Genomic DNA, 24484 nt, shown 5'->3' on the forward strand with positions numbered 1-24484 from the left:
ATGTTTTATAATCCGCCTCTGTTAATAAACTGTTTAAACTTACTTCTTACTTACAAATCCTGTCAAAATATTAGTATAATTATCATCTGGGGCAACAACACAAACTATCCACTTATAATATTTATTTTCATGTATTTATTCAATTTTTATAATGATGTGGAATGATATTGAAAAACTGAAACCACAAACATAAGTTTTGAAGAACATTCCATTGCAACCATGCACCTTTCTCTTGATGTACTGTGTACAAAATACTGAAAGAAATTGTCCTTGTCCTGCTTGTGAAATTGTTTCCGATACACTACGGTTCTTCACACTTTAACAACAGCCTTCCCCAAGTTGTCACCCTGCAGCATACCGGCGAAGGCTTTGGGGGTGTTTTGAAACCCTTCTGTTACAGTCTCACGGTATTTGATTTTTCCCTCTCGGACCCACTGCGTCAGCTGGGTAATGCCCTCTTCCCAGCGGTTGTGCCACCGTGAATACAGGAACCCCTCCATGCGGAGCTGCTTGAATATGGCTGCGGGCTGGATGATGGTAGCCTTCGGGAGGTTAGATTCGTTGTATCCAGATATCGAGCCGCACACGGAGATGCGACCGTACTCTCGCATGCTGTTGATGATTGCGCTGCTCAGCTCGCCGCCCACGTTGTCGAAGTACACGTCGACGCCGTCAGGTGCCGCCTGCTTCAGCGCCTCTGTGACGTCATTTGTCTTGTAGTTAAATGCGTGATGGAATCCCAACTCCTCTTTCAGCCACTTCACCTGCGGAAGAGAGTCCAGTTACGCAGCTAGAAGCGTGAGTTCTGAATTTTCGTAAATGGTTATTGAAGTAGTACTAACTCATCTTGCTTTGTAGGTGACCGTTCAAAATCGTTCAAGGCGAATGTTTGGACTGTTCTTACTAATAGGTCCACAGTCAACACCTTCCCCTTTCTATCTCCATAAATAATACGTCTAAAGTGTGGTAGATTTTTGTACTATATTATTATTATTATTTCCAATTGCGCTTTATTTTTCATTCTGGAATAATAAGGAGCAGTCAAATAGAAATGAGACAGATGGGAAAAACTAGATCAACTGTTTATTATTTCAAAATCAATCAACATAACTGTTAACACATTTACTCCACAGTGAGACAAAATCGTCGTTCCTTTCGTGGATAAGCGTTTGCGATTGCCTACAGAATCTTGGTTATACTGAGGTGTGCATCTCTCCATCTGAAGCAAATTGACAGTCAAGAATGTCTTTCTTCAGGGCTCCGAAAAGGTGGAAATCGCATGGGGAGAGATTTAGACTCTATACAGGATGTGTGAGGGTCTCCTAGCGAAACTTCTGCAGCGAAATCGAAGCAATATGTGGGCCTGACCCTTGGCAAGTTGCCAAGTTTTTTTTTTTCCAATGGGCTGCAGAAGTTTCTCTGGGAAGTCCTCACACATCCTCCATACAGTCTCAATCTCTCCCCACGCGATTTCCACATTTTTGGAGCACTGAAGAAAGACATTCGTAGCCGTTGCTTTTCTTCGGACGGAGAGGTGCACGTCTGGTTACAACCAAGATTCTGTAGGCAACCGCAAACGTGTCTCCATAAAGGCAACGACCGTCTTGTCTCACAGTGGAATAAATGTGATAACAGTTACGTCAATTAATTTTGAAATAATAAACAGCTGACTTATTTTTTCCCCCTTCTCATTTCCATTTGACTGCTCCTTATTTCGCTGAAGGTAGTGACCATCTTTTCCCACAGTGGTCTACACGTATTGGCAGTTACTCCGATTACTTTTTAAGTTATGAAGTATACTTGCTTTTTTCCATTGGAATCATTTTTGCTTTTTTCCATCAGAATCATTTTCATTTGACTAGCACTTATAAAAGTGATATTATTAATGTAGTAGTGTTCTCTATTTTGACTATTTCCTTTTAATAACTTCCGGATATGTTATGATGTATTCTGTTCCATAGGATCAGCATAGATCGTTGTTCCTAAAAAGCCGATATGGCGGTGACATTCGAGTAGCTGTAGTTGGCTGTACTCTCCAAGATCAAAGACATTTATAACTCTGTAACTAGATCGAGAGAAAAAGGAATTTCGGGTATGTGAAATTTCCGGCCAATAAATAGTCAATCGCTTGAAAATGATTAAAAAATGTGTTATCAATACAGTATACAGTGAGGAAACAAAACACTCTTCATAAAAGCTAATTCATCAGTTAAAAAACCTCCATACTCATGTAGTCGCTGAGTTTCAAGTTTGTCCTTCCTTTCTTTCATGTCTCCATTGATAACAATACATGTCCAATACTATGTGCCTCAGATATTCATTACAGCTCTCAGCCACACTATTCAATTAAGTGCAGATCAGATGCTATACCATACATGCAGCTTCTACATCTGCATGTACATGTATAATCCACTGTGAATGTAGGGCCCTACATTGAGCACAATGCGTTCGTAGATCTACCATATTCTCAGTCAGTACATATATTCGTTTCATTATTTTTTGTTTCTCTTCTAATGAAATCTGGATAAATAACACCCAGCAGAATTGGTAGTGACACTGTATGTTAAGCTAACGCCATCTGGACCTTTTCATCATCATCATTAGTTGGTTCACTCATTACTGTATATCGTCACCTCATTTCGTCATTTATTTCTTAAGTAACTGAATCATCGAGCAGACGTCTCCATCCACCTCGATCTTTAACTCTTTCTAAAATAAAGTAGAGAGGTAGAGTGATAATCTTCCTCACATGATCCAACCATCTCCTTGCCGCTCTTTCTCGTAGTGTTTTGCTTACGATTTTGCCTTACTACACGATCCTCCCTAAACTGCCTGCTTCTATTCTCAAAATTTGCCCAAAGACCTAGAAATATTTTTGAATGAGATGGGAAGATAAATTTCTTATCACTCTAAGTTCTTCTATAATGGAAGCATTGGTTCTTCTTTCTGTCCATGATACGTATAACGTCTTCCGCGACCGGATATCGAAGGTATCAGTTCGAGTATTGCCACTAGCTTTCACGGCCCACGTCTCACGACTGTACAAGAATGATTCCACCAGACGCATCATCATTGTTTTGGATATTGCCCGGTTCTGCCAGACCTTAGTGAGTTTAACCGTCGGGACCAGGAAATCCGGTTCCTCACTTAAATTCTTTATCACACTGTCCTGTGTCATTTGTCAGAGACCGTAAACAGATATAGTCATTCAGTACATTCAGATCTGTTAAGCAGCCTGCTAGTTGCATTTGATCTATATCTTGGTGTATTATAACTATTAGTTTGGGTTTTTTTGTGGTTATCTAGAGACCTAAATTTAAACAAGTAGTCTTCACTCTGGAGAACAGATCAATAAGTTCCTCCCCACTTCCAACAATAAGGGTACTATCATCTGCAAAGAGTAGATATTACATTTTCCTGCACTCAGCATCGCTGCACATTACCGTCGTGACCACAGCAAGCTGTCTGTATGTGAATGGGGAAGAGGAGGAAACTGCGAACACAGACCATTTAAATGGTAGTGCAGTCGCAATGTATACGACTTGCTTTTATATTTCACGTTTCCCAACAACAAAGATCACGAACGAAACAATTTTTTGTGCTTTGCAATTATTTTTGACGCGCTGAAAACATAATATAATTTTTGTGCGGTACAAACTCTCGGCGTAAGGGCAGACACCGACAGATTCACAGATTTTCGCACTCAGGTTGCTGTAAATCATGATTCGCTTAGTTTCATAATAGAAAAAATGTGTTTCACACAATTATGCCGGTCGAAATATTGTAGCACTTTTCCAACCTCATTATGGAGACTTGGAAATTCTACGAGAGGAAAGCAATGTAGACGTCCTAGACAGTTTTAACGTAAAAATATTTCTCATTAGAACGGGAACTACCTTTCAGGTCAGTCAGTTACAGTTAATTGCACATGCACAGGAGCGCTTTCAACTGAGACGTCAAACGTTCTCGAGAACACCTGTAAGACAGACAGACTGTCGTAGGACACTATCCTTGTAATTCTTTCATGGGCACAATGAATTCTTCAAACCTCGCGTTTTCCTTAACAGCAGCGAGCTTAGGGTTGGTTGGTTGGTTGGTTTGGGGAAGGAGACCAGACAGCGTGGTCATCGGTCCGAGCTTAGGGAATTGGACTGTGTTTGTCTGAATATGTCCCTTCTATCATCCGATCTTCTTTTTGAATGCATTCCCATAAAATCAGAAGAAAGATGTTTCTCCCTTGCAATGTCTTATTGTGGGCAGTGTGCAGTCAAGTCCACTTAAAATACTAGGTCTCCAGTCCTTTCTGGATGATCTAGTTTTCAAGCCTCCTCTCCAAACACCCCGTCCTCCTCTTTTTCATAAATTCACCAATAGCGTATTGACTTAATCGACGTACTTTGATATATAAAGTCTCCATACCTTCGATCAGTTCCATGGAAAACTGCTACAACTGAGAGTGGAATAATGTGAGCGACTTCAGCAATTTTACTACTCATACCATTCATTTCTACCAGTGTGGCATGCCTGTACATGTAGCACAAAAAGATTCTTGATCTGCAGAACAGTGAATTCCGTCTGTCGATTGTTGTAATTTTTCGCTCTTTCATTGTTCGCTAATTCTTTAAATTGTTTCTGCATGGTATTGTAATATACAAGAAACTGATATAGGCATGCGTATTCAAATAGGGAGATATGTAAACAGGCAGAATACGGCGCTGCGGTCGCCAATGCCTACATACGGCAGAAGTGTATGGTGCAGCTTTTAGATCGGTTACTGCTGCTACAATGGTAGGTTATCAAGATTTGAGTCTGGTGTTATAGTCGCCGCACGAGCGATGGGACACGGCCTCTCTGAGGCAGCGATGAAGAGGGAATATTCCCTTACGATCATTTCAAAAGTCTATCGTGGATATCAGGAATTCGGTAAAAAATCAAATCTCCGACATATTTGCGGCCGGAAAAAGATCCTGCAAGAACGGGACCAACGACGACTGTACAGAATCGTTCGACGTGACAGAAGTGCAATTCTTCCCCAAACTGCTGCAGGTTTCAGTGCTAGGCCATCAACAAGTGTTAGCGTGCGAATCATTCAAAGGAACATCATCAATATGGGCTTTCGGAGCCGAAGGCCCACTCGTGTACCTTTGATAACTGCGTGACACAGAGCTTTACGCCTCGCCTGGGCCTGTCAATACCGGCATTGGACTGTCGATGAATGGAAACATGTTACCTGGTCGGACGAATCTCGTTTCTAACTGTATCGAACGGATGGACGTGTACGGGTATGCAGACAACCTCATCAATCCATGGGCTCTGCATTTCAGCAGGGGACTCTTCAAGCTGGTGGAGGTTCTGTAATGGTGGGGGTGGTTGCAGCTGGAGTGATATGGGACTACTGATACGTCTATACACAACACTGACAGGTGACTCGTACGTAAGCATCCTGTCCGATCACCTGCATCCATTTATTCCCATTGTGCATTGTGACAGACTTGGGCAATTCCAGCAGGACAATGCGATACACCACGTGTCCAACAGAGTGACTCCAGGAACACTCTTCTGAGTTTAAACATTTCCGCTGGCCACCAAACTCCCCACACGTGAACATTAATGAGCATTTCTGGGATGCCTTGAAACATGCTGTTCAGAAGAGGTCTCCACCCCCTCGTACTCTTACGGATTTGTGGACAGCCCTGCAGGATTGATAGTGTCAGTTCCCTCCACCACTACCTCACACATTAATCGAGTCCATGCCACGTCGTTTAGCGGCACTTCTGCGTGGTTGCGGGCGCCCTACATGATATTAGTCAGGTGTACCAGTTTCTTTGGCCCTTCAGTTTAGTTTCACAGAAAAATTTGCTGTACCCATCACTTATGCAAATGCATAAGACATATTGAGAATAATAATCCCTATCTTCTGTCATCCCCATTCATTTTTAAATGCTTGTGACGATGGATTGCTAGACTGCTTTTTTTGTGCTAACAGCCACTGGACCTGTGAACGTCTGTCATACCACAAACAAATAGCGGACGGTAGACAGCGCTGACACCATGATTCTGCCCAGCTGTAAAGAGTCGTCCCGACCAGCTTATGACACACTTCAATACTACACAACTGGCCATTAAAATTGCTACACCACCAAGATGACGTGCTACAGACGCGAAATTTAACCGACGGGGAGAAGATGCTGTGATATGCAAATGATTAGCTTTTCAGAGCATTCACACAAGGTTGGCGCCGGTGGCGACACCTACAACGTGATGACATGAGGAAAGTTTCCAACCGATTTCTCATATACAAACAGCAGTTGGCCGGTGTTGCCTGGTGAAACTTTGTTGTGATGCCCCGTGTAAGGAGGAGAAATGCGTACCATCACGATTCCGACTTTGATAAAGGTCGGATTGTAGCCTATCGCGATTACGGTTTATCGTATCGCGACGTTGCTGCTCGCATTGGTCGAGATCCAATGACTGTTAGCAGAATATGGAATCGGTGGGTTCAGGAGGGAAATACGGACCGCAGTGCTGGATCCAAACGGCCTCATATCACTAGCAGTCGACATGACAGGCATCTTATCCGCATGGCTGTAATGGATCGTGCAGCCACGTCTCGATTCCTGAGTCAAGAGATGGGGACATTTGCAAGACAACAACCATCTGCACCAGCAGTTCGACGACGTTTGCAGCAGCATGGACTATCAGCTCGGAGACCGTCGCTGCGGTTACCCTTGACGCTGCATCACAGACAGGACCGCCAGCGACGGTGTACTCAATGACGAACCTGGGTGCACGAATGGGTAAACGTCATTTTTTCGGATGAATCCAGGTTCTGTTTACATCATCATGATTCTCGCATCCGCGTTTGGCGACATAGCGGTGAACGCACATTGGAAGCGTGTATTCGTCACCGCCATACTGGCATATCACCCGGCGTGATGGTATTGGGTGCCACTGGTTACACGTCTCGGTCACCTCTTGTTCGCATTGACGGCACTTTGAACAGTGGACGTTACATTTCAGATGTGTTACGACCCATGGCTCTACCCCTCATTCGATCCGTACGAAACCCTACGTTTCAGCAGGATAATGCACGACCGCATGTTTCTGGATACAGAAAATGTTCGACTGCTGCCCTGACCAGCACATTCTCCAGATCTCTCACCAATTGAAAATGTCTGGTCAATGGTGGACGAGCAACTGGCTCGTCACAATACGCCAGTCACTACTCTCGATGAACTGTGGTATCGTGTTGAAGCTGCATGGGCAGCTGTACCTGTACACGCCATCGAAGCTCTTTTTGACTCAATGCCCAGGCGTATCATGGCCGTTATTACGGCCAGAGGTGGTTGTTCTGGGTACTGATTTCTCAGGATCTATGCACCCAAATTGAGTGAAAAAGTAAATACATGTCAGTTCTAGTATAGTATATTTGTCCAATGAATACCCGTTTATCATCTGCATTTCTTCTTGGTGTAGCAATTTTAGTGGCGAGTGGTGTAAATGAAATGTCGTGCTGCACCGGGTACTTCCAGAAAGGAATGACCATATGCAAGGCGGACCGGACCAAGCCTTGGCCTGCAAAGCAGCCAGCACGAAGTGTGGCAGGCTGCGGCCGGCCCTGGTATAGAACCTTGACTGACTCCATTTGTCACGTCTAAGCATTTAGAGTATTCACCATCCACCTTTATGGTTGCAGTATGACTGGTACGAAGATCTTTCAATAATGATACTAGGTACTTCGAAACCCCAAAATCATTGAGCACATGCCTCTACTCGCCCCACATGACACAATCAAAGGTCTTTTTTATAATCTAGGAAAAAAATTAAGGGAGGGCACAAAATTCACGACATTTTCCAGTAACCTGCCTCAAATTCAGGCTTGTCTCTCGAGTAGTTTTACTTGTGACAGGACCTGCTTGTTCTGCAGAAATCTGAGACTGCAGGAAGAACAGATGCAGTCCAGTTTTAGGCATTCGCCAGTCTGCTTGGTGGCATTCTCGATTCAACTAATCAGAATATCAGGTACCATGTCTGAATTCATGTAAATGTTCTCTTCCTCGAAGTTACGTTCTTTGCAATACAGTGTAGTGAAACCAAAATGGGATAGTGTCTTACCTTATCGTCTGATCCCGCGAAGCCAATTACTTTGCACCCCTTGAGGCGCGCTATCTGCCCGACTATGGACCCCACAGCACCTGCTGCCCCACTGACTACGGCGACCTCTCCCTCCTTAGGCTTGCAGACCTCCAGCAGTCCAAAGTAGGCCGTGATTCCGGGCATGCCCAGCACCCCCAGAGAGAGGGAGAGGGGCAGCTCCCCCAGGTCTGGCACCAGCATGGCCAGAGACATGAAGTAGGGAGCGTCCGGCCCCACGTCGGCCACGGTGCGGTCGCGCCACCCCAAGTAGCCGACCACGTATCGCCCCACTGGGAAGCCCGCAGCATGGCTCTCCACGATGCGGGCCGCCTGTGGGCAGAGGATAATATTCTGTTACCTGCATATCACTGCATAACAACGAATAAACACCTCACCACAAACATCTACATCTACACAGATACTCCACAAGTCACTGTACAGTACGTGGTGGAGTGTGCGTTGTACCACTACAAATCGTTTCATTTCCTGTGCCACTCGCATATAGAGCGAGGGAAAAACGGTTCTCTACATGTTACCGTATGAGCCCTAATTTCTTGTATCTGATCATTATGGTCCCTACGTGAAGTGTATGCTGGCGGCAGGAGGATCGTTCTGCAGTCAGCATCAAATGACAGTTCTCTAAATTTTCTCAATAGTGCTCTTCAAAAAGAACGTCTCCTTCCCGCCAGGGATTCCCATTTGATTTCCCCAAGCATCTGCGTAACATTTACCTGTTGTTCGAACATACTGGTAACAAATATAGCACCTCGCCTCTGAATTGCTTCAATGTCCTCGTTCTATCTGACCTGATGTGGATCCCAAATACTCGAGCGCTATTCAAGAACAGGTTGCACCAGCATACTGTTTGCGACCTCCTTTACAGATGAGCCATACTTTCCTAGAATTCACCCAATGAACCAGAGGCTATTATTCGCCTTCCTTACCAAGTCCTTACAGCTCGTTCCATTTCATATTGCTCTGCAACGGTACACCCAGATATTTAAACGAGGTGACTGTGTCAAGCAGGATTTATGCTGCATCCGAACATTACGGGTTAGGAGTTTCTATTCATCCGCATTTACATTTTCTCACATTTAGAGCTAGCTACCATTCATCACACCAACTAGAAATCTTGCCTAAGTTATCTTGTAACCTCCTACAGTCACTCAGTTTCGACACCATACGGTACACCACAGCAATCTTCAGTAAACAATACCAGATTGCTGCCCACTGCGTCCGCCAAATCATTTATGTATACTGAGAACAATAGCGGTCTTATCACACGTCCCTGGGGCACTGCTAACGGTATGATGAAAACTCGCTGTCTGTTAGTTAAGAAACCTTCGAGCCACTCACGCATCTATGAATTTAATGTATATGCTCGTATCTGCGTTAATACCCTGCACTGGGACGCCATGTCAAATGCTTTCCGGAAATCTAAAAATACGGAATCTGTCTTTTGGCGTTCATCCGTAGTTCGCAGTATATTACGTGAGAAAAGGACAAGCGATGCTTCTAAAACTATGCTGATTCGTGGGCATTATCTTCTCAGCCTCAAGAAAATGTGTTATATTCGAGATGAGAATATACTCAACAATTCTGCAGCAAACGGCAGTTAGGGATATTGGTCTCTAATTTTGCGGATCCGTTCTTTTACCTTCTTATGTGCAGTAGTCACCTGCGCTTTTTTCCAGTCTCTTGGCGAGAGATCGCAATAAATGCAAGCTAGGTAGGGGGCCAGTGCCTTAGAGTACTCGCTGTAAATCCGAATTGTGATTCCATCCGGACCTGGTGACTTATTTACTTTCAAATCTTTCAGCTGTTCCCTAACACGCCACAGATACGTATTACTGTGTCGTCCACGCAGGCATCTGTCCAGTGCTCAAATGACGCTGCGTTTGTGCGATTCAGCTGCGTGATCGATTTCTCGAATGCGAAATTTGAAGCTTCGGCTTTCGTTTTGCTATCTTTAACTGCCACAGAAAAAACTGGTCAACAAGGGAATAAATGAAAGCCTTAGATATGCTTCGCGATTTTACATGGGGCCAGAAATTTCTCAGGTTCTCTGCCGGACCTTTTGCAAAGGTATGACACTGGCAGTTGTTGCATGCTTCGCGCATTATCTTTTCACAGACGCAAGAATCTCTACTAACCTTTGCTTGTTGTTATTTGTGCGCTCTCTGACTTAATGATATAATAACATTTATTTCTGTCTCTCCTTTGTTTATTTGTAACATACCTATCCTCTATTGTTCTTAAGTGCTAATTTGTATATCTGGAATAGTCACACCACTAGCAGAAGATATATTGTGATGCTCTTCTGTTAGAGATTCACGGCCTTAAATAATATCGCTGCATAGACAGACTTTCATTAGCACAGATATTACTACTACTATTCAAACTACTTTTGAAATGTAGTGCTGAAGAAGAATGCTCGAAAAGAGATAGTTGCACCATTTAATTAATGAGAAATACTTAATCGATCAGGAGAGAAAAGAACTTTATGGCACAACACCACTAAAAGAAGGGATCGGCTGTTAGGACACATTCTTAGGCATCAAGGAATTGTCAACTTGCTGTTGGAGGGAAGTGTGTGTGCATGGGGTGGGGGAGTAAACATTGTAGAGTTTGACCAAGAGACGAATACAGTAAACAGGATCAAATCGATGTAAGTTGCAATTGTTATTCGAAGGTGGAGAGCTTTGCACAGAATAGACTAGAGACGAGAGCTGCATGAAGCCAGTCTACAGATTGAAGACCACAACAACTACTTATGTTACAGTCGATTCTGCATAGCGATTTATGCCCAGTTTCGCTGCTAAACATAAACATTTGTAAACTCAGCAAGATTTACAAAAAGAGCATACTGTCGTGCAGTGACTTCAAATTAAATAATTTGGTTGTGCATGTGTTGGGAAGTAAATTTTGCTTTTATTAATTTGCACTAATTTTCTTTAAAGAATGATGAATATTCGAGCAGTGAGTGCGACGTTTTCCAAGCTAGAAGACTGTTATGGAATTTGCACAACAGACTATACTCAGCCGGCCGGAGTGGCCGAGCGGTTCTAGGCGCTACAGTCTGGAACCGCGCGACCGTACGGGACCAAGTTCGAATCCTGCCTCAGGCATGGGTGTGTGTGATGTACTTAGGTCAGTTAGGTTTAAGTAGTTCTAAGCTCTAGGGGACTGATGACCTGAGAATTTAAGCCCCATTGTGCTCAGACCCATTTGAACCAAGACTATACTCTTTACGTGAATTACGATAGGAACAGATGCTCGATCCGAAATATCATTGACATCGGAAGATTGTGGAATAAAACACTAGTCACACTCTTGTCTGACAGTTCTGCGTATTGTCCATAGCTCCTTGTTTTTGCATAACTGTCACCGTTTAATTTTTAATACGAACACTGTTTGCGAAAATTACATAAAACGATTTGATATCTTCCCATAAATCGAGAAGGTTGGACAATGTTCAAAACAAAACGAAATGTGTTACTGTCACTTCGGACTCTCATTTCGAAATTTGGAAATTTGTGGTAAGTGCTACGGGACCAAACTACTGAGATAATCCGTTCCTCAGCTTACACACTACTTGATCTAGCTTAAACTAAATTACGCTAAGGAAAACACACACACCCATGCCCGAGGGAGTAATCGAACCTCCAACAGGGGTAGCCACGCGAACCGTGACAAAGGGCCTCAGGCCGCGCGGCTATCCCGCGCGGCACTCTCATTTGAATAATGCTCATCCTCATAGTACTTTCCTATAGAAGTTGTGTTTGATTGCTTTTGCGGCATCGTTGTAGTCGATGGAGCTGGAAATAATATGAGGGTCGCTCGAAAAGAAATGCACCCTATTTTTTTTAAACCCATCTTTTATTCTACGTGTTTGAAAGTTTTACAGTGTGTGGATACATCCTTTAGGAACAATATTTTCATTTCTCCACATAATTCCCACCCCTCTCAACTGCCTTACGCCATCTTGGACCAGCGCCATTATACCCGCACGATAAAATTCTGGACCACCCTGTTGGAGCCACTGTTTGGCAGCGTGCACAAGGGAGTCATCATCTTGAAACCTGTAAGTAGGCTGTTTAGGTTTTTTTTATTGGTAACGCCATCTCAGTATGAAAATCACTGGCTGTGCTGTGTGCAGTCTGTGGCTGCTTTGCATTGTTGTAATACTCGCCATTGTAGTGTTAGGCAGTTGGCTGCGAACAGCGCGTAGCGTTGCGCAGTTGGAGGTGAGCCGCCAGCAGTGGTGGATGTGGGGAGAGAGATGGCGGAGTTTTGAAATTTGTCATGAACTGCTATATTTATATATGATGATATCAAGGTAAATACATTGTTTGTTCTCTATTAATATCTTTCATTTGCTAACTATCCCTATCAGTAGTTAGTGCCTTCCATAGTTTGAATCTTTTATTTAGCTGGCAGTAGTGGCACTCGTTGTATTGCAGTAGCTTGAGCAGCGAAGATTTTTGTGAGGTAAGTGACTTGTGAAAGGTATAGTCTAATATTAGTCAGGGCCAGTCTTTTGTACCGAATTTTGAAAGTCACATTGCGTTGCGCTAACAAAATATTGTGTGTCAGTTTAAGCACAGTCATGTATAATTGTTCAAAGGGGACGTTTCATATGGCGACCCTGCCAGGATACCTCACTGGAATCTTCTGATTTTTTCTTGTAGTTTGTGTAATTAGTGTAGCTATTGTTTATTGCTAGCACGTAATTGTAGAGAAAATCTCCTTTGTAGTTGCAGTCTTTAATTGTTGTACAGTAAAACAGTTGTGGCATGCATGTAGATTTGCACCAAGTATTTCGCAGCTGCAATTAACTAGATATTATTTTCAGTGCTATGTTAATGTGTTCTCTTATTTTTGATCTTCAAATTGTGTTTTTCTGTGTTGTCATGTGAAATATTGTGACAATAATGGCGTGTGAAAAACGTAATACTAGGCTCCAAAGTAAACTGAGAAATGACAGTGAAAATGAAAGCAGTGTGTTAGCGCCACCGAGTAATGAATTAACTGATGTTCAAAGTAGTAATTTGGTAATTGTGCATAGGCAAATGGAGCGGGCTGCAAACAATGGTGTAGACAGTGAAACAGGTAGTGAACGGGGAAGCATTATCGATCAATCGGTCGGCAACAGCTCGCCTCAGGAATCCGAAATGACAGGACACAATTTCGCAAATACTGTAGATTCAGGTTTTGGGTCATCACCGTTTTCTGCTTGTCAAAATGTGAATGTTGCCGGTGCAAATGCACTGCCGAAAAGCGTAGAGAAACAGATTCCAGGCACTAATACATTATTATTGCAATTAATGCAACAAATGGAACAAAATCAGAGACAAACACAGCAACAGTTAGACACAATGGAACAAAATCAGAGACAAACACAGCAAAAGCTTCAAAAGTTAGACACAGTGGAACAAAATCTTAAAAAGTTAGACTCATTGGAACAAGCACTTGAACAAACACGTGAAGATTTAACTACTGAGTTACATAACATTGAATCGAAATGTCAAAAAGTCTGTAATGACGTAAAAACACAAATTTGTGAGCATTTTCAACCTATTTTTTCGCGGCATGAAAATGCATTGCAGAATCACGAAGCAGCCATAAAAGAACTGCAAACCATTGTTCATGAAAATCATGAGACCTTGTGGGCTAAAATTGACTCAGTTGCATCTACCGATTCGGTTACACAACTTGCAAAAACTCAGGAAAACTTAAAGGACACAGTAGATTCGATTTCAACACAAATGGACACTCTGAAACTTGGTTCAGAAAAACACACTGAGGAAATGTGTTCACTATCGGAGAAAGTAGCCGAACTTTCGGATCAGGTCACTAACTTATCTACAAAGGTAGATGATGATCTGAATGACACAAGACCTGTAGCCTTCACTGACACAGAAGAGTATGAACAAATTAGAAAATTCAAACAGAATCAAAATCAAATCAATACACAGTACCAAAGAGAAATCCGGGAAGTACAAGATCAGCTGACACAGGTAATACAAGAATTACGTATTTCAGAGGATACTCGCGCCCCAATACGGGAAGAGGGACACAGAAATACGGAACAGCCACAAAATAATAACACAGGGCATTTCGGAAGTTATGAAAGAAATTGGCAATGTGCACCGAATATTGAGATGGAACGGCCGACACGACCTAACAATGACCGATATGTGACTCGGCGACATGATGATTTTGACTATAAGCTGTTCATCACTACACGTAAATTCAAAACATTTAAGAATTCTGGCAACGACATTCATCCACAAGCATGGCTCCATCAATTCTCGCATTGTTTTCCTCCCAACTGGTCGTTAGAACACAGATTAGAATTTATGTGTGGCTACTTGGAGAATGAACCAGCTGTAAGAATGCGATCGGTAATTCACGATTGCCACAGTGAAGGAGAGTTTTACCATGCCTTCCTCTCAGCATATTGGTCTCAAGCCACACAAGACCGAGTAAAACATAGCATCATAATGATGAAACGTTTCGAACAATCTGAATTTTCCAGTCTTATGAAATATTTTGAAGACATGTTGCATAAGAATCAGTATCTTTCAAACCCATACAGCCCCTCAGAACTCATCCGCATTTGCTTAATCAAACTGCCTGAACATTTACGACATATTATTTTGGCAGGACGTTGCAAAGACGACATTGAAGCATTTCAGGGACTCTTACAAGAATTAGAAATTGACACTGACAATCGCGGAACGCAGGAGCACAACAATTACAGATCACATCCGTTGCAATTCCGCGGTGAAAGAAATAATAAGTGGACACGACAAGGCTATTCTTAAAACGCAAATCGTGACCAAAACAGACACCACCCGTATGATAACCGTTGGCAGAGTAGTAATAATTACAGGGAAAGATCACCTCTCCGCGGTAATGACTATTACAGAGACAATCAGAGAAACAGACAATATTGGAACCAAAATAATTATTATTACGGGAGACAGAATAACTTTAGACGCAACGGTCCAGCGCAGAGTTACGATTCAGGGAGAAATTCTCCACCACATGACTGACAAACAAGAAACTATGTAAACTACCGACAAAACGACAGACGTGAATTTCATCAGAACTGGCGGGATTCTAACAGAGCTGGGCCCTCTCGGCAAGGCGAATTCGTAGAAGTTAGGTCTCCTAATCCCAATAACAACGCGCGCCAACAAAGAGACAGACAATGACTCGCGCCGCAGGCACCCACGTGCGCCGGCTGGCTCAGAGAAAAATAACATAGACGCTAACCTTGTGAAAAATTCCAGTATTCTTTACTGACGTATACTGCATGATAATTGCGTTCAAGCTGAAATTCTGAGTACTTTGAAGAGTAAAAGATTGTACCACATTTCACATGTAAAACCGTTTATTGAAAGATAATCTGCCTTTTAACTTTGTCTTTCCCACAAAATTTTTCACTTCACGTTTCTAGTATGCTTTGTCAGACTTAAGAAACTGTTAACATGCAACAATGTTTGAAGTTAAATATCCAGTCAAGAACCAAGAGAACGTATTGAAACAGAAATGACGAATGCATTGTTATAGTGAACAGATGTCACAGTGTTATTGTGTGTGTACATTCTTGCTTGTTAGTTGCACGATTATGGAACGACTATAAGGCTTACATACTTAGAACATTTACCAGTACTGCTAATGAGATTTTAATGCAACATTTTGGTTTACTTGAAAATACATTCTGGGTTTAACGTACTTTCTGTGAGATACCAGAAGAAACAGTGGTTAGTTTAAGTGACAACTACACGGTTTTATCACGACGCTACTAATGAGTGACAATTTACAATGTTGCTTTTGCGGTGTATCTGTTTTATATCTGCACAGTTTTTCTGAATTCTTCTGGAAATCAAAACATGCTTTATTAGTAACTTTTGTGGTATAGCTACAAGGAGATAGCCTTTTCCATAGCACAACAATACGTTACAGCACAGTACTTTCATCATCACAACAATAAGCGTAATAACTAAGATATCTCTACGCAAAGCATTTCACTTTTGTTTATCATTAGGTAAGTACATTGACTTCTGCAGAACTTAGCTTTCAGAGGACGATAACTACGACACTTCCACAGAGATTATGTTGCAAAAAGACGCACATTTAGCGCTACAGGACACGTATTTGAGTGATTGATTTTGTACTTAAAATATTTATTTTTAAAGATATTTGGAGTACAATGATACAAAGGTTTTCCGTGACACATTTCATTCCATTGCTGTAATCGGTAACACCTGAGGGTATAATTACATTAATCCTCAGGGGGGTACAGGCTTACTTTGTGTACCATGTGTGTGGCAACCACAAGGAACCGTAGCTAATATGGTATTTGCTTATACAACTTTACACATCGGTACCATATTTCTCTAACACAGAATTACACAGCTATCTGATCATTTCACTGAGAGATAAACATTTTTTTTACTACGTCAGTGACAGATGTTTACGCAATTACAGAGTTGGATAACTTCACACTTATGAAATTGTATTTTGTCTGTACTTTGTAAACTGTTCATATTTTTTTTTGGAACCATTGTGATACTATGAAAGCTTTGAATGATATATTTGGTATAGATTCATGATTTTTAAAGTACGTTTGAGGCAGATGACACTTTTGACATGAGCAGAGAATTTTTTTTAATTATTGGAGGAAGCTACGACGATTTTGAGATTTGACTGAGGTGTTATGATGTTATTATTACGACGACGATGTGTATTATGTTGTTGAGGAATGTTTATTATGCTACGTATTTCTCATGATGAAATATTGAAGAAGTGTCGACGAATATGTATATGTATAATGAGGTAAGGAATAATGAGTAGTGTTTAGGGACTCTGATTTGTGGAAAAGGTTGTTGGAAACCAAGAATCGTACTTTAAGAGTTATGAAATGTGTGTAAATGCGTGAATGTATCACAATGCTGGCGAAAATTTTTTGGACTCTGTTATATTTACAGGATTTTGTTTCTACAGATTTGTAACGCAAATTCTCGACCTGTGAAATTTTTATATGTGAGACTGTCACTGTAGCGGAAACTGCTGTCGTAAATATTTCCGTAAGAAAGTTAAGTGACCACCTGCACGTAATGCGTCGCGGGCACCCACCTGGGCGACAGCCGCCCGAAAAAAAAAGCCATTAGCCTTTCAGCGGCACAGGTAGAAAAAAAAAGGGGAGGCCATTATAATGACAAGTGTCTTTCTACGAGAGTTGAGAGCTACTGACTTATGAAATGCCACATAGCTATTGAATGATGTTTTTATGCTTTGGTTTGCGTGATTGCTTATTTCATTTGATATCTGGTTTCCAGCTGTGTTGCAGCATTGCTTTTATAAAATGAAATGCATTTGCTAATGTGAACACTTTCTGTCAACAGATCTATTAAATAATTATTTTATGATCCACATTCTTTAAAAAAGGAGCACTTGGAAAGGAAAGAACAATAAGAAGGAACTAGTAACAGTAACACATAATTTTCTTTTCAAGTACATGGTAATATTTCTTTTTACAATCAGTTGTTGTGGTGCACCACTTTAATTACATAGATATTAAGATGTGAATATACATTTCCCTTATCTGCATTGTTGTTTTTACTGTAATATTTTTTCTGCTTGAGCTATGTCATGTTTAGATATAAGCTGCTGTTTGCCAGGCATAGTGCTACTGAACTTTAATTTGTGTTACTCTGCTAAGCTAGATTTATTTTTTTTGTTGCTGATCATTGGCTCATATTAGTTGTAATGTTGCATTGCTTGGTAATTTAGATTTACTGTAGCTTGCTCTCTGTGTAGTTTCATAGAATTTTTTCTTCTTTTAATATTAAGCTACATTCACTATGATGAGGAATACTGTTATCCTCAAATATAATTTGCATTAATAATATGTTATTTACCTTGTAAATATGCTTAGACATTATTTATTCTGGTTTGTTGCTCACATGTGAAGGTGATGTTTCAAAAGTTCTTGTGATCTTTATGTATTTACTTATGTCATAATTCCTGTAACACTGATGTATATGTTTATTTCTATTCTTTTGTAAAGCCCCTATTACTACAAATGTTATCTGTATTATTATGTTTTTAATGATGTGTTTTGTACCTTTGTTATTGTATTCTTATGTTATAAAATTGTAATTGTCACCAGTTCATGATATTATTAACTTGTTAGTTACATTTCACTGCACACGTTTCTGTTGGTCATAGTATATGGACAATATGTGAGAAGTAGGGACTGATAGTGTTTGCACGTGTGTTAATGATACAGCAAGGGACTGGATAACAGCACTGCTGGTTCTAAGGACAATTTCAAAAACTTTGTGAGTGCACAAGTGGTGGTTTATGGACTTGCTATATTCTCCGCAAGACTCTTCGATGGTGAATGTGCACCTGCACAATCGCAACAGATGGCTGCTGGCCATCTCTACAAGGACTACAGTGGGTCTGCATCTTTGAAGGCCCACCAATTGCTACAAGGACTGCAGTGGGTCTGCACCTCTGGTGGCCCACCAATACCGTAATCTCTACCAGGACTACAGTGGGTCTGTTCTGTGATGACCTACCTACCAATATTCTTCAAAACGTCGAATGACTCTGCTGTGGGTTTGCTATGTTGTGGCCCATTACCTGTCTGCATGTCAAGAGTCAGCACTGTCTTTCCGTTGGAAGGACAACACTACTTCTTCAAGACTGCATGGAAATCCACTACTTCTATGTGCATTTTCTTTTACTGCTCAGACTTTGAGAAAAACTCTGCATTTTTACTGCGATGAACAATGTGGACTGTCTTTATGGACTGTGAGAAATTTTTAGCTTTTGACCAACATTGTATCAATAAGTGTGTGCATTTGATTTCTTTGTTATTGTAATTATGAAAACTTTTATCAAATCATTATTGGCCACTGCCCAAAAAAATTTTGTAAAATTTTTTGTGGGGAGCATGGGGGCTATGTAAGTAGGCTGTTTAGGTTTTTTTTATTGGTAACGCCACCTCTGTATGAAAATCACTGGCTGTGCTGTGTGCAGTCTGTGGCTGCTTTGCATTGTTGTAATACTCGCCATTGTAGTGTTAGGCAGCTGGCTGTGAACAGCGCGTAGCGTTGCACAGTTGGAGGTGAGCCGCCAGCAGTGGTGGATGTGGGGAGAGAGATGGCGGAGTTTTGAAATTTGTCATGAACTGCTATATTTATATATGATGATATCAAGGTAAATACATTGTTTGTTCTCTATTAATATCTTTCATTTGCTAACTATCCCTATCAGTAGTTAGTGCCTTCCATAGTTTGAATCTGTTATTTAGCTGGCAGTAGTGGCGCTCGCTGTATTGCAGTAGCTTGAGCAGCGAAGATTTTTGTGAGGTAAGTGATTTGTGAAAGGTATAGTTTAATGTTAGTCAGGGACATTCTTTTGTAGCGAATTTTGAAAGTCAGATTGCGTTGCGCTAAAAAATATTGTGTGTCAGTTTAAGCACAGTCATGTATAATTGTTCAAAGGGGACGTTTCAAACCTTGTTCCACGAAGTCTTTCAGTTTCCCAAAGAGATGATGGTCACATGGAGCCAGGTCAGGATTGTAAGGCGGGTGTTTCAGTGTTGTCCATCCAAGTTTTGTGATCGCTTCCATGGTTTTGTGACTGACATGTGGCCGTGCATTGTCGTGCAACAGCAAAACATCCTGCTTTTGCCGATTTGGTCGAACACGACTCAGTCGAACTTGAAGTTTCTTCAGTATCGTCACATATGCATCAGAATTTATGGTGGTTCCATTTGGCATGATGTCCACAAGCAAGAGTCCTACGGAATCGAAAAACGCCATAGCCATAACTTTTCCAGCAGGTGTGGTTTTGAATTTTTTTTCTTGGGTAAATTTGCATGATGCCACTCCATTGATTGCCTCTTCGTCTCTGGTGAAAAATGATGGAGCCATGTTTCATCACCTGTCACACCGCACCCATGGTCTCCGAGCTGATAGTCCATGCTGCTGCAAACGTCGGCGAACTGTTCGTGCATATGGTTGTTGTCTTGCAAATGTCCCCATCTGTTGACTCAGGGATAGAGACGTGGCTGCACGATCCGTTACAGCCATGCGGATAAGATGCCTGTCATCTCGAGTGCTAGTGATACGAGGCCGTTGGGATCCAGCAAGGCGTTCCATATTACCGTCCTGAACCCACTGATTCAATATTCTGCTAACAGTCATTGGATCTCGATCAACGCGAGCAGCTATGTCGCGATACGATAATCCGCAATCGCGATAGGCTACAATCCGACCTTTATCAAAATCGTAAACGTGATGGTACGCATTTCTCCTCCTTACACGAGGCATCACCACAACATTTCACGAGGAAACGCCGGACAACTGCTGTTTGTGTATGAGAAATCGGTTGGAAACTTACCTCATGTCAGCACGTTGTAGGTGCCGCCAACGGCGCCAACCTTGTGTGAATGCTCTGAAAAGCTAATCATTTGCATATCACAGCATCTTCTTCCTGTCGGTTAAATTTCGCGTCTTAGCACGTCATCTTCGTGGTGTAGCAATTCTAATGGCCAGTAGTGCATTATTATTATTATTGTTATTACTACTGAAACATCCCGGCAGATTAAAACTGTGTGCCAGATTGGGTTAACCTAAGCGTTCAGATGTTCAAATGTATGTGTATATTCCAAAGAGACGAAACTACTGAGGTCATCGGTCCCTAGACTTACACACTACTGAAACTAACTTATGCCAAGAACAACACACACACCCATGCCCGAGGGAGGACTTGAACCTCCTGCGGGAGGGGCCGCTCAGTCCGTGACATGGCGCCTCAAACCGCGCGGCGAACCTAAGTGTCTTGCCGGCGAATGCGCTTCACACTGAGACATCCAGGCACGACTCACGACCCACGTCCATAGCTTTACATCTACCAGTATATGCTACTAAAGTTTTCTTTATGATTTTCATGCTGGAATATGAAAGTAGAATTAGTGTGACCCATAATTTATATTTATAACTATTGTTTTTAATAATGTCTGGATGTACCCTGAGGTATCTGGCATCTATTGTTATTGACACGCTGTTCCGATGACCCAAAAGCTAAACCTTTTTTTTAATTATTTTCATACTGGAATATGAAAGTAGAATTAGTTGTGTCCCACAGCTTTATGTTTATAACTATTATCTTTTCACTATACCTGGATGTATTTTGATGTATCTGTTACCTAGTGTCATTGAGACTGTGTTCCAATAGCTCAAAAGCTAAATAAATGTGTATGTTATCAAAAACGTGTTTTTTAGAATATCGTAAGTTTAGCTGGCAAAACATTCTGTTTACAGTATTCTTCCGGGTATTTTCCAGCTTTATCAAGCTTTTATACCGAAGACTGGCAATGTATAAGTTGCCCCGAAAACAACAATCAATAGGCAAAACTGATAGAAATAGTAATTACTACATTTTTTGCTAGTTTGTAAAGTGTTCCGTACATCTTATTCCACCATCTTTCGAGCGTATTCGGAATAGTGTTAATTCACCGTCTGATATCGTGGATGATAACCGTAGCTGATAGCCATGACTGATAGCCTTCTTCAAGGTGAGTCGCTGGCAGAATATAAACCACTTGACTTAACACGTGGAGTAGGATCACGAGTACGACTGAGGTGACTATGCTAACAACAAGAGTGTCAAGTCATAGATAAAACATCATGAGTCTCACAAAGGGACCGTGCCTCTTCGTCATCACCGTTTTCGCTTAAATTTATGGTACATGCAGGGCTCGGCCAAAAATGGAAGTGACAGATGTGGGTGCTACAGATGGCCAAACGCTTAGAAAAGAGTAGCATTTTTGGCGCGGATCGGGAGAGACACGAGCAATTTATGTTATCGTACTTTCTCCGCAGCAGTTGGCGCAGCGGAAAAGAGTACTGAACAGTCAGCCGAGGGCCGTGGGATCGTTTCTCTGTGTAGGAACTTATTTTTATTTTTAGTTTTTATGTTCCTTACACTGCAAATAAACAAAAATAATCAATCACTCACACACTCACTCACTGATCATACCGGACTCGAGAGTCCATTACCGCAGCAACATATTTTCGCCATCTGTCCCTGTCTTGGGCTATTTCTTTCCATTCACCTTCAATACCTAGGCTCATGAAATCATCCTTCACATTGTCCTCCCATCTACGCCTCGGTCTCCCCACTGGACATTTTCCCTCTAAGTGCCCTACCAGTACTCTGCGCGCTGCCCTGCCCTCATCCATTCGAGCTACGTGACCCGCCCATCGCAGCCTATGTGATTTAATAATGCTGATTATGTCAGGGCTTGAATAGAGTTCGTAAACCTCTTAGTTACGCAGTTTTCGCCACGCTCCGTTAATGTCATCCCTTTTTGCTCCGAAAATTTTCCTCAAAATTTTGTTTTCAAATACCCGAAACGGCTTTTCATTTTGCACAGTGAGAGACCAAGTCTCACACCCATACAACATAACTGGTAGAATAATAGTTTTGTATATTCTAAATTCCTAGACAGTATCCGTGATGAAAGTAATCTACTCAGTGAGAAGTAGCACGCATTTCCCGTCCGTAATCTCTTCTTCAGTTCGGATTCAATCTCATTTCTCGAAGCCACGCCTAGATACTTAAATGTGTTCACTTTTTCAAACTGCATGTCTCCCACTCTTAACATTTCCTGGTCTACTGCTGTTGGCATTCTAGTAGTAGCCAGGTATTTAGTTTTGTCTTCACTTATCCTTAGGCCTACATCTTCACTAGCCTTGAAATCGCATTCGCATTTGCTGTAACAACTTCTTCCCTATCGCTAGTGATGTTTAGATCATCTGCATACCCTAATATCTTAATATTTCCATTTAACTCCACACCCTCTGAATTATCTGCTACCATTCGTACAATATATTCTAGGACTAAATTAAAAAGTAGCGAAGACAGGACATCTCCTTGCTTAAGTCCGTTCTTTATTACAAAATTCTTCTGACTCCAATTTCCCCACGCGTACTCTACCTTTTGTGTTTTTCAAACTCCCTTCTATAAGTCTAACATATTTCTTTGGTATTCCAAGTTCCAAAAGAATTCTGTACAATTTTGATTGCAATGCTGAATCATATGCTTTTGTAAAATCTATGAAAAGATTATGAAATGGTTAATTGTATTCCCATTTCTTTTCCAAAAATTTGACGCAGGGTGAATATTTGGTCTATAGTTGATCTGTTCCTCCCAAAGCCAGCTTGGTAATCCCCCACAATTTCATCTGCATGTGGTGTAAGCCTGCTTAGCAGAATATTCGAGAAAATTTTGGAACATAATAGTAATAGCGAAATCCCTCTATAATTACTACAATCCGTTTTGTCGCCCTTCTTAAAAATTGGGATCAGAATCGACTCTTGCCACTCTTCAGGTATCATCTCTGAGTTCCATACTTTAGTTATCACTTTGTGAACTACTTCCACCAATTTCTGTCCCCCATTTGTGCTAATTCTGCAGTTATGCAATCTGATCCTGGTGTTTTACGGTTTTTCAATTTGTTGATTGCATCTCTGCTGTATGTATTTCGTACGCCTGCTCATCTCCTGCTTCCTGGTGTACATTTAATACATGCTCAAAATACGCGTTCCATTAACTTAATATAGCACTGGGGTCTGTCAGTATTCCCCCGGCATCCTCTTGAAGTGCAATTGTCTTAGCCTTGAACCCCTTCCTGTAACCAATTATGTCTAGGTAAAGTTCCCTAATGTTTTTTGTTTCACTGTTTGTTTCCATTTTTTTTAACTTGATTGTTCAAATAATCCCTCTTATTTGCCCGTAGCCTACGACCAACTTCCCTTCTCATGTTCAAGAACTCCTCTCGTTTTCTGTCTCCCATTCTATTCCAATCTAATCGCGCTTTTCTCCTTTCCTCTACCAATTTCTTGCATTCCTCACCAAACCACGATTTCCCCCTGTTCTTAATTGTACCTATTGTGACCTTCGGTGCCTCTTTGATATTATTCCTCACAGAGATCCACTGTTTATTTACATCCTCGTCTTGATCTTCTTGTGTCCTGAGAGCATCAAACCTATTTGAAATTTCTATCATGCACCTTCTTCTAAGGTTTTCATCATTTAGCTTGTCAGTGTCGAACGTAACAAGTTCTGCATTGTGACACCTTGATGTTGCTGTAGATAGCCGTTGGTGAACTTTGGCACCTACAAGAAAATGATCAGAATCGCAGTCTGCTGCCCTGAAAGTCCTAACATTTTCTTTACTAGTGCGCCAACTCCGATCTACAATAAAATGATCAATTTGGTTTCGGGTGTGTCCATCCAGAGAGACCCAAAT

General features: G+C 41.6%; 1 protein-coding gene across 1 annotated transcript; it reads right to left on the reverse strand.

Moving 5' to 3' along the window:
* Window positions 1-311: 311 nt before the first annotated feature.
* LOC124623118 (prostaglandin reductase 1-like) lies at window positions 312-24241 on the reverse strand. Its single transcript, XM_047148907.1, has 3 exons — window positions 24182-24241; window positions 8116-8466; window positions 312-764 (listed from the first exon to the last, which is right to left on the reverse strand). The coding sequence occupies exons 1-3, from the start codon at window positions 24239-24241 to the stop codon at window positions 312-314; spliced, it is 864 nt and encodes a 287-aa protein (XP_047004863.1).
* Between the last annotated feature and the right edge of the window lie 243 nt (window positions 24242-24484).

The sequence above is a fragment of the Schistocerca americana genome, chromosome 7 (genome assembly GCF_021461395.2).
Source record: "Schistocerca americana isolate TAMUIC-IGC-003095 chromosome 7, iqSchAmer2.1, whole genome shotgun sequence".
NCBI classification, from domain to species: domain Eukaryota; kingdom Metazoa; phylum Arthropoda; class Insecta; order Orthoptera; family Acrididae; genus Schistocerca; species Schistocerca americana.

Excerpts from the sequence above, each read along its gene's own strand:
- LOC124623118 (XM_047148907.1), bottom strand. The coding sequence starts at position 24,241 with ATGATAGAAATTTCAAATAGGTTTGATGCTCTCAGGACACAAGAAGAT. Across the intron at positions 8,467-24,181 it reads AAGAAGATCAAGACGAGGAT|GCGGCCCGCATCGTGGAGAG; the intron begins GTAAATAAACAG and ends CTCTGCCCACAG. Across the intron at positions 765-8,115 it reads TCGCGGGATCAGACGATAAG|GTGAAGTGGCTGAAAGAGGA; the intron begins GTAAGACACTAT and ends TCTCTTCCGCAG.